The following is an 11,316-nucleotide window of genomic DNA, read 5'->3' on the forward strand; positions in this document are numbered from 1 at the left end:
ACCCCAGCAAAGCACTGGAATGTTTAACTCCCACTCCCCAGAGGTTTGAACACTGCACCTGTGATGGCAGAGTCCATCCTGCACACCGAGCACAGAGTCACTGACCCACGGCCACCTCTCTTTAACCTCACGCTGCTGAGGATGAACACGCTCCCTCAGAACTGAAACCACCAGGGCTGGTCCCTGAGTGCCCCACCACGGTTTGTTCATCACCTTTTGTATCTCACAAAACCAACACAGCAGGATTCGGATTCTTGCAATAACTTCTTTATCCTGCAGGAAAATAAAAAATATAAATCCATCCTGAATAGATACACTTAAATTACCCCACCTGAACAAAACGTGCCCATCCGTAAATTCACTAAAAAGTACAAAAATAAGTCTTTTAAGGCAAAACTGAAAGCCCTGAGCCTGCTGGCTGCAGAGCCAGGGGTCAGTCCTTGGCTGTCCGGAGTTTCCTGCGGAAGTAGTCGGGAGCAGCCTCGTAGAGCCAGTCGGCGTCCACCAGGCACAGGTCCCGCATGTAGCAGCGGTTGGTGCGGAGCAGCCCGTTGAACACCACGCAGGAGGGCCGGCAGTGGAACAGCACCGAGGAGGGGTGGATGGCCACGGCCTGGTGCGAGTCCAGCGTGCGGTAGGTGCCGTCCGGCTGCAGCTCCGCCGCGTTCATGAACAGGCTGTGGGCCAGGCAGCGCCGGACATTCCCCGTGTCCGAGCGGGACGACTCCAGAGGAACCGACAGCTGCTCGGAGAGACACAGTGACACCAAAAACATGGATTCTTTTACTTGTTTCATCATTTGCATTAGAGTAGGGGTCTCTTGAGGGTCTCTGGGGCACAGTCCTTCCTCAAATTACCCTTTTCTGGTCACGGGTCTCAAAAAACCCAGTTTTTTCCCTTTGAATGCAGCTCAGCTCTGTGGCATGGCCAAGACAGACAGAACCACAGAACAGGCCAAGCTGGAAGGGACCCACAAGAATCATCATGTTCAACCCTCAGCCCTGAACAGGGCCATCCCCTAGAGTCCCACCCTGTGCCCCAGAGGATCATCCAAACCCTCCTGGAGCTCTGGCAGCCTTGGGGCTGTGCCCACTGCCCTGGGGAGCCTGTTCAGTGCCAACCACCCTCTGGGGGAAGAGCCTTTTCCTAAATCCAACCTCATCCTGACCTGACACAACTTCAGGCCATTCCCTGGGGTCCTGTCACTGTTCACCACAGAGCAGGGCTCAGGGCCTGCCCCTCCTCTGGCCCTGACAAGGAAGTTGTAGACTGTGATACCTTCTTATCAGCCTTGTTCAGGCTCAAGGCTTTAAGATACCCACAAGGCTTTAAGATACAGGACTAAGCACTGTCCGCTAAAGCAAAAGGAATCCACAGGACTAAAGCACTCTTTGTTACAATTACAGATCTTCCCAACAACAGGAATGAGCAAGCACAGCCCCACTTCAGTGGGCTCTGAGATCAGGCAGCATTGCTCAGAAATCCTGCTGTCACCAAAAATCAGGAAACAAACCCTCCAACCAGTTTGTTAGGTTAGAAAGCCAACATTATTAATGGTGCTGGCTGCATCCATAATGGTGCTGACAGCTCCACAAAGCATGCACACCCAGCAACCTAAACCACCAGGTTAAATTCATGGCACTAATATACACTCATCACATTCTTATTACTTATTTATTACATTTCCTGAATAATGCATATATGCTAATTATTTCTGCAAACTTATTTGGATATTTGCATATGAGTAGGGGTTTTCTGAGGGTCTTCAGGGGTCATTTGTGAACACCCATTTCCCAAATTTCCCTTTAACAGCCCCAGATCTGATGAATCTTCTTTCTCTGGGAGAATCTCATATGTCATAATGTACCTCTCTTATCTTTTTGCTCTGCCACAGAAACCCTTGTTCTCAAAACTAAGACATCTGCTAGTACATATTAAAATAAAATATTAAAATATTTTAAGAAATTTGTACTCTCCCTGAGAAGCCTTCCCAGAGCTCCCTGTGTCTCTTCACCTCTCCTCGACCCATTAAGCCCCTGCAGCTCTCAGATTCTGGGATGCAACTCCACAGTCAGAAGTTTTACCTGACCATTCCTGGAAGACTGAAAACAAACCCACATTTTCTTACTCCCGGGACTTGCTGCACAGGGACATCAGGAAACATGTAACAGGAAAATATAAACAGGTGAAACAGAAGCACAGCAAGTCAGCAAATTACCTTTACACAAATGTCCCTGAGCTGAGCTCTGACTTCTGCCATCAGCCTCATGTTCCTGCCGTTGATGAAGTTCTCTTTGCACCATCCCTGCAGTGGAGACGCCAGGAGTTAGAAGGGGACATTTCTTCACCCCAGCAGCATGACAGCCATGAAAAGCAGGATCTCCCCATACAATCTGTCATATTTCTACCCCTGATTAGTCCCCTCTGTTTAGATTCCCTCCCACAGTGCTAAGAAACAGCAAATCAGGTCAGAGTGAGAGATGCTGCAAGGAATGGGGTACACCAACCCACAGACCCACAAATCAAACTGAGGAGCTGACAGGGCAGGATAAATCCAAATCTGCTCGTAGGTATGCTCAGTATTTTGCAGTTAATTCTGTCACAGAGCATGTCTAGGTATTTATCAAGTCTCAACACTCTTCCTCCTGCTTCGAGCTGGAACCAGGGAAGGAAGAGGGAAGGAATCTGGCTCTGATTACAGAAGGGGTCTCACAAAGCTCTGATAACCAACTACAGCTTTCTGCAGGAAACTCTGGCACTTGAACAGCTTCCCCCCATTCCCCAGCTGTAAAGGATGAGTCCTCTTTCCTCACAGCTTTGGGGATGCCTGTTGCACCAGCCAGGGAGGATGCAGGTATTCCTCTGTCCTGTGCCCAAAGCTCCTCGCCCCCACAAGCCCAGACAGCACTGGTACCCTCAGAGCATCTCACCTTGTTCCCATTGACACTCTTGAAGGCCCTGTACACGTTGAGCAGGGTCAGATGATCCCCCTCACTGGAGATGAATTTCTTCCTGGCAGCTTGCACTTCATCCCTCTGGGCAGGGGGGTTGTGGAGGACACTGTCCACCGACAGCAGCGACACGATGCTCAGGATCTCCTCGGCACAGTGGAACTTGGGGGACAGGAGGATGGCCTGCAAAGCACACCACACAACTCATTCTGGGTTGACCAAATTCACTTCATATGGGTAGACTTTTCTCCTCCATGGCAAGACAGGAACTCTACCAAACATTGCTCAGGACAATTCCATAAACATCTGGAACTAGGGATAACTGTAAATCCTTCTGGGCCCACCAAGAATCTTTCAACAGCAGTTGCCATGCTCTTTCCTGAGACTGGCCAGTGCATATTCAGTACAAACACAGTGACTGAAATCAACTACAGCAGCAGACACTTCATGGACCTGCTAAACAATCCTGGAAACTGTGAGGAAATTCACCTCCTTTCAGCTTCAGAGGTGCCAGAGAAAAGAAACTCTCTTTCAAAAAAACCTCCCCGAATTAAACAACAAATAACAAGCAAACCAACACAAGGGCTGTAAATAATGTGCATTAATGTACAGCAAATACACCAGTACAGCTCCAGACACCTGAAATTCCACACCTTGTTGAAGCAGTTTGAAAGAGAAATGCCAAAATTACCAAGATGAGTACATGAGATAAACATCAGCTGATTTGTCTGCGGTTTTTACCTTAGAGAACTTTGGATCCAGAGGAAAAGCTGCCATTTTCTTTCCCAGGGGGGTCAGGACAAGCTGCCCTTCCTTTTGTGTCACAGCTCCCAGCAGGTCCAGCTGATCAATCGCTGCTTGAATGGCCTCTGCCAGAACAAGGACATTGGAGCTGAGAGGCTCCTGCCTCTCCCTGATGGATGGGAGGGATCACCTGGTACCACCACTGCCTCCTCCCCTGGCCAGAGGGACAAGCACTTTCCATTTAGAGAAATCAGAGTCAAAAAATGTGGTTTATCCTCCTCCACCCAGGAGAACAAGCACTCTTTCCCATTTGCCCTGGCAGTGAAGACACACCTTTTTGTTCTTTATGACTCAAAACTGCTCCCTACTCTTTTTTACCCCTAAGGCTGCCTTTGTAACCACTTACCAGGAGATGGTTTGGACATGAAATCAAAGGTGAGAACGTTGGGAATTTTCAGGGCCAGGAGATGAAGCACCACACTGGCCAAGTTACACCTGCAGAGGCAGAAAGAACAACTGGGATGGTTCTCTTCTTTTTAAGTTTTAATTATTTTTTAATTTTATTTCCCTATTAGCTGATGAAGAGTCAACAGGTCTGTGCTGTAACTTGACAGAGACTAGTGTGATGCTGCTGGTGAAGCCCTACTTAGTAAATTAGGAAGAGGTGAGTCCAAGATTTGGAGGACAGTCAAAAGAACTATTGCCCTGTGTGTTTGGAGACTCAGTGCCCATCTGTCCACCCTGAGCAAACAATTCCTAGATGTTCTGCTTAGTCTCTACACTTCATTTTTCTTAGCCCCTAGATCCAGTTTTGCTGCTCAGTTCTGCACACAGCCCCGGCTGTGAGAGCGCAGCAAAGGGGTGTGGGCAAGTTGTGTCCTCACCTCTGTATCTCAGGGGTTGTCATTTCATCAAACTTCTCGAAGTCCTCCTCTGTGTAGAGCCTGTAGCAGATGCCGCTTTGCTGCCGCCCTGCTCTCCCCGTGCGCTGCCAGGCCTGGGCCTTCGACACCTGCTGCACTGCCAGCACCTCCAGACCAGTGTCTGTGCATGCAAAAGCATCACTTCAGTCAATGCACAGCTCGGAGAAATGTGGAGGGTTAACAGTAAAGATTTTGCCACCCAAATACTGCTCAGAGTTTGCCTGGTTTAGCTTCTGAAGCACAGCGAATTATCCCGCGCTGTGTTCGTGAAGAGAAGATTCGTATTTGATGGATTTTTACCCCCACATGGCTGATAATAATAAAAAACAACCAACCAACCAACCAACCCACCCCATAAAAAACCCAAAAGAAAACAAAAAAACCCAACCACCAAACCCCACACCCAAAACTTGTGACATTCATTCAGACAGCACAGAGGGAGTTTGAAATCAGCTCTCAGTGGGGCTCACGGCCTCCAGGAACACGTACAAACCCAAACCCAATCTCTGTGCTGCTCCTCAGAATTCCTCACCAGGACTGTACTTCTTGGCTTTGACCATTCCTGTGTCCAGCACGAATTTTATCCCCGAAATGGTGATGGAGGTTTCTGCAATGTTGGTGGAGAGGATCACTTTGCGACAGCCCTGCAAGGAAGGACGAGTTAAACCCAGCCCAAATCCACCTCAGAGTAGCTGCAACAAAGAAATGCTGCTGCTTTTGGCCAGTGTAGGCCAAGCCTACCTAACCCTGCAGCACATTGTGCTTGCTCTGCCAGCTCTCATAAATTAAAATAATCTCCATTTTCAGACTGGTTTCCAAAATATGTGCTTACACTTGCAACAAAACCCACCACCAGAACAGCTGTTACCAATATATCTTTATCAACAATTTTGGTTTCATTTCTGGATGAGTAGGCACAAGAGCTTGAGGCAGCACAATTCCCTTTTCTTACAGCCCTGACAAAGGTGCCCAGGTTTTCAGCTTACTATTTCCCCCATTAACTGCTGCAGTTTTTTGTGATATGGACATAAAATTCCTATGAAATGGGTCAAATTTTGATTCCTCTGCCCTTTTCACTCCCTATAATCCTTCCTTCTTTTCATGATCAGATGCACCTGTTAATACCATCACTGTCTTACGTCACACTGGACCCATTCAGCCCAAAGTCAGTGGACAGCAGGGACTATTGATGTCAGCACAGATTGCTCTAATGCCTTAAATTCCATGTTTTTTCCACTCAGGCAAGCAAACAAACTGCCCCTGTTCACCCACCATATTCCCTCACCTCAGGGGTGGGTTTAAAGGCACGGAGTTGCTGAGGGTGGGGCAGAGAAGCATAAAGAGGCAACACCATCATTTGTGGGCAGCCCTCGGGGAGATGCTTGGAAATGTCTCGGCAGGTTTTGGTCATTGCTTCGATTTCTTCCTGACCAGTCAGGAAAACCAGGATGTCCTGACATGCAGGTGCTTCCTGGAGCCAGAGGAAAAAGAAAGTTAGGAGGGTTTGGGTAGGGAAGGAGAACTGGGATGATAATGAGATGTGGTCCTGGCAGCAAGTCAGCAAAGCAGGTAAGGCAGAAAGAAAAGACACCTATGTGGTGTCAGGCAGGCAACACAGAATCATGAGTTGGGACACATCAGGATCCTCAAATCCAATTCCTGGCCCTGTGCAGGACATGCCAAGAATCACATCACGTGCCTGACAGCTTTGTCCAAACAGCCTGAATTCCCAGCGGATTCACCAGAGGTGAAGAGTAAATCACATTTTGTGGGACTGAGTCTTAACAGGATGGAGGAAATGCAGTGCCATTAAACAACTGTCCAGGACAGGCAGAGTGAATCAGCAACCACTCAGGTCCAGAGCACTCAGGTGAGAACAATGTTCAGGTATTAGGTATGAAACAACATCACAGAGCTTTGCTTAGCGAGCTCCTTTCAGCTCCAGCCTTGATGTGCAGGTCCCAAAATCCCAACAGCAGCAGCATCTTCAAAGCATTAAATGCAGTTTAATTAAATGACAACCCCCCTGGCAGGTTGGCAGTCAAACATCCTGGCACAAAATGCCAATCCCTGGTCCCAGAGAGACACACACCTGGTGAGATTACCGTACCTGGTGGATCTGGAAGATGGACACCAGTGCTGCCTGGATGTAGTCACTCTGAGGCTCCTTGGTGTAAAAGATCTCAATGGGATGCTGTCTGCCTTCCAAATAGATGACAGGAGCTCCATTGAAGTACTGGGAGAACAGGTCAACATCCATCGTAGCTGACATGATGATCACCTTCAACGGGAGCACAGGATGGGTTAGCACTGCAGTCTCCACCCAGCTGGACACTGGTAAGTCAGGACTAGTCAAAAGTCACCTTCTGGATCCTGAGATCCACGCTCAGAACAGCTAAAAGCTCACAGAGTTTGGGACAGAAGAGGGTGATCTCCCCTTGCTAAAGCCATCAGCTCTTTAACACAAGCATAACATGTTGGTGTGGTATGAGTGAAGATGCGTGAAAATTATTTTCTGACATTGAAAAGAGAGCTGAGTACCCAAAACACAACACATCTTCCATCCTGTGCATGGGGGAGGGAAGCAGGAATGTTTTCCAAGGTTGTAAGAGCCCCAGCAGACAAATCCACTCAAATTCCACACTCCAGCATTACCCAAGGGCCCTGGTCTGCGTTTGTGCTCGTCAATGAATAGGATCAGGAGAGGGGCCCACGAAGGTCTGCAGCGAGCCACAAAGCTGGGCTGTGCAGTGGTGTGTGGAATGAGGCTGTGTGAGGACCCTGCCAGGCCCTACAGCAATCCCAACATGCTCTCACACAAATCCATGACACGTCCAAACAAATGTGCAATGTCCTTTCCAGGAGCGCCCATATCCCACAGCTGTCCCATCAGCCAGAGCTCCCAGAGCGCTCTCAGCAGCAGCACCAAAACCTCCCCAACACCAGGTCTAGTCTAGAGCTCACACCCAAGGGGCTCTGACCGAAAAACAGCGACATGGAGGTGACCAGGTACCTTGTTCAGGTGCCATATCAGGCCCACACGTCATAAATTGGACACCCTTAACTATTCAGATCTAAAAGGACTTTTCAGGAACAGAGAAATGGCCAAGGCTGAAATTCCAACCACTTTGGAAGGTGCTCACAGCACTCAGAGCCCAAGCCCCGCCCTGCCCTTCGCTGCCACCCCAGTTTTACACACTTTGAGTGGCTTCAGGCCCCGTTCCTTCCGTTTCCTTTGGGCAGCTTTCACCACTCCAAAGAGCACATCCGTGTGGATTGTCCTTTCGTGGGCCTCATCCAGGATGACCACGCTGTACTTCTGCAGCAGAGGGTCCCCGATGGCCTCCCGGAGCAGCATCCCATCCGTCAGGAAGCGGATCCTGGTCTCGGCAGACGTGCAGTCGTCGAAGCGCACGGTGTAGCCGACCTGTGGGAGAGACCAGAGAGGACTTACAGGGAGCACCAAGCCTTGCCCTTCCCACTGCCACTGTGCCACAGGGAAGGGCTGCAGAGCCCCCTGCTCACTGCCTGGAGGCCCTGGGAGGCAGAGCAGTGAATTTGCTGTCTGTGAGCTCTTAACCTTGCCAGTATAATAACCCAGCCAAAGGATGCTCCCAGTTGGCTTCTCCCCAACTAGAACTACATCACAAACGCTCCAAGTGTCAGAGAATCACAGAATATGCTAAAATAACCTACCCCATGTTCACCTAATTAATTTATTCATCTCTAGATAAAGTAACCATTTCCTTCCCTTCCTCCCCTGCTAGAGGAGACTCTGTGCTCTCTGAAGGTTTCATGTAAGGGAAAGTCTTTCCACTCCACTTTTCTCTCATAGATTCCCAGACCTGCACAGATTCAGCACTCTGCCCTCCTTGACAGTGACTTTAGACACAGGGAGCAATGGAAGGGAGAGCAATGGGTTTTGTTTTATTCATTAAGCAGTACTTTTTCAACTGGAAGGACACAGATAATAATCAAGAAGTAATAATCAAGAAGTAAGATACCACAGAGACAAACCATGCCTCCCTTCGAGCAGGTAGAGCCATTTTTCTCCATTCATTTAATTATAGAATCAGAGAATGTCCTGAGTTGGAAGGGACCCACAAGGATCATCCAGTCCAACCCATGTCCCTGCACAGACACTCCAGCAATCCCACCCTGTCCCTGAGAGCGTTGTCCAAACTTTCCTTGAGCTCTGACAGCCTTAGGGCTGTGCCCACTGCCCTGGGGAGCCTGTTCAGTGCCAACCACCCTCTGGGGGAAGAACCTTTTCCTGAGATCCAACCTAACCCTCTCCTGACACAGCTCCAGCCATTCCCTCAGGCTCTGTCACTGCTCACAGAGAGCAGGGATTGGAGCTGCCCCTTTGTGAAGAAGCTGCAGGCCCCAATGAGTCTCCCCTCAGTCTCCTCTCCTCCAGCTGGACAAGCTTTTCTCTCCCATCAAGCCCTGATTTGGCCCCATCCACGCTGCAGCACTAAACCATCTCTCTGAAGTCAACCTGCAAACCAACCTACCAGCTTCCCCAGCTCTGTCCTCTTCTCCTCTGCCACTCTGGCAGCCAGGGTGACAGCTGCCACTCTGCGGGGCTGGGTCACAGCAATGAGGCCGGGGTGGCCAATCCCCACCTCGTACAGGTACTGAGGGAGCTGAGTGGTCTTCCCTGAGCCCGTTTCTCCTGAGGAACAACAAGGGAATATGGTGGGTTTTCTTCCCCTTTTATAGCATCATCAAATGAAAGGTTGTGACTCATGTTTTCATGTTTACTTTTAACTCTAATTCAGGAGGGGGAGGCTGAAGGCAGGAAGAGAAAGTCACACCACAAAGCAGTGGCAGGTCAGAGGCAGCACCCAGCGCCCTCCTCTTGCTGCTCCTACAAAGCTCCTTCCACTCCAGTGCTCTCCAGCCACACTGTGGGAAAGAAACATATTCCAGTCTGTCTGGAGATGAAGTGTCTGTGACACAGCCAACACACACAGAGCAAGGACAGACACTGATTTGGGTTATGCACAAATCTACACACACTGGGAAGTGTCTCAGCAAAGTTGGAAGCAAATTAAAGCCAAGCTTTGGTCACAACAGGAAGAAAGGAGTGCAGGCTTGATGGTCCCTCAAGCCCAGGGGAATGTCTTCTCCACCCACACAGCACCAGCAAACAACACAAACATCACCCCACGTATAGCTGATGAGACACTTCTGAAGAGGAGAGTTTTGCCCTCTGGCTTTGACCGAACACCATAAAAACGAAGTCCCCGGCTGCCTCAACCAGCCGAGGCTCACGAATACCGATACTACTCGTTCCCCACACTCCGGAGTGCCCCCGGCGCTCACCGATGAGGACGGCGCTGTCGAGGCGGCGGAGCCGGGCCAGCAGCGGGCCCCGGGCGGCGGCGATGGGCAGCGAGCGGCGCTGCACGTGGGCGGGCGGCGCGTGGCCCTGGGGCTGCGCCGCCTTGAAGCGCTTGGCCGGCGGCCCCTCCCGGTCCCGGTCCCGGCCCGGCGGCCCCTCCCGGGTCGGAGCCATCGCCCCGCTCCCTTCCCGGGGCTCTCCCGGCGCTCCGGCCGGGCCCGTCCCGTCGGGGATACCCTCCACAGCCTCCCCGGCGCCGCCGTGACGTCATCGCGCCGCCGCGGAGCACCACGGGAGTTGTAGTCCTGGCACACCCACGGCGCCGCCGCCATTTGCAGCGCTCCAGAGTCCCGGCGCCCCTCGGGAAAAACCCTTCGGGACCCGCGGAAAAAACAACTCGGGAATAAAAAACCAAAACGTCGGGACCCTCGGTCCACAAACGGCTGGTAAATCCATCCCAAACGGGTAAAGAGCCGCCTGCAGGCAGTGCCTTACAGAGGCAAGGCCGATTCCCAACTTGTCCCAGTAACACCCGTATAAAGGGGTTCTTAAACATCGAACTAAAAAGAACAAAAAATAATAATAAGGTTTTCATCTAATTCCTATCCATCGAACTAAAAAGAAGAAAATAATAATAAGGTTTTAATCTAATTCCTATCTCATAAGCTATGCCAAAGCAACACTGGCCAAAACGCTTTAAGTCTTACTCTCTACAAGTACTAAAAGCCAGCTCTGTAAACAACCAAAACCCCCACAAAACAAATCAGTCCAAAAAACCCCATCCCTAAGAACCACCCCTCAAAACTCCCTTAGGTTCTTATAAACTTTAACAGATAAAAATGCAAGTGGTCTCACCCATTTTGTTATCAGGCTCTAAACACTCTGCTTGTGGACAAAGCATTTCCCCTGAGGTTCCTGCATGTTCATGCCCTGGGCTGTGAACAAGTTAAAACCCACAGCCAGTTTTTAAAAACTACAAAATCTGAGAATAAATGAGATAATCACATGTGTTGGGGCAAGCCCATTCTCCAAAATTTAGGAGGAAGATGCAGCTTCAATCCTTTTTCTATCTATTACGATGTAATCAATAGAACCCCACCCAGACCAGTCCATAAAATTTAGCAACAGTTGAGCTCCAAATTCCTTACGTGGCTCCTCAGAGATATTTATAATCAAGACAACTTTCAGCTAAATCCCACTCGGTGTCACTGGCCTGCACTGGACACATGTGCCACCCCAAACTTCATACACAGACCCCACATTTCACATCCTGAGCACACAATCCTGTTTCCTGGAAAGGCCTTCCACTAACCCTGCCCCTTCAAGGACTTGCTTTTCCCAGCCTCTG

At 50.0% G+C, this 11,316-nt stretch overlaps 1 protein-coding gene across 1 annotated transcript; it reads right to left on the reverse strand.

Moving 5' to 3' along the window:
• Positions 1-245: 245 nt before the first annotated feature.
• DHX33 (DEAH-box helicase 33) lies at positions 246-10,184 on the reverse strand. The gene is made up of 12 exons (XM_050321926.1): positions 9,950-10,184; positions 9,136-9,296; positions 7,818-8,045; positions 6,729-6,899; positions 5,904-6,089; positions 5,151-5,262; positions 4,580-4,739; positions 4,102-4,190; positions 3,693-3,820; positions 2,931-3,134; positions 2,219-2,305; positions 246-742 (listed from the first exon to the last, which is right to left on the reverse strand). The coding sequence occupies exons 1-12, from the start codon at positions 10,140-10,142 to the stop codon at positions 434-436; spliced, it is 2,028 nt and encodes a 675-aa protein (XP_050177883.1). The 5' UTR covers positions 10,143-10,184; the 3' UTR covers positions 246-433.
• Positions 10,185-11,316: the final 1,132 nt, after the last annotated feature.

The sequence above is a fragment of the Myiozetetes cayanensis genome, unplaced genomic scaffold, assembly GCF_022539395.1.
Source record: "Myiozetetes cayanensis isolate MyiCay16 unplaced genomic scaffold, myiCay2020 scf27, whole genome shotgun sequence".
Lineage (NCBI taxonomy): Eukaryota > Metazoa > Chordata > Aves > Passeriformes > Tyrannidae > Myiozetetes > Myiozetetes cayanensis.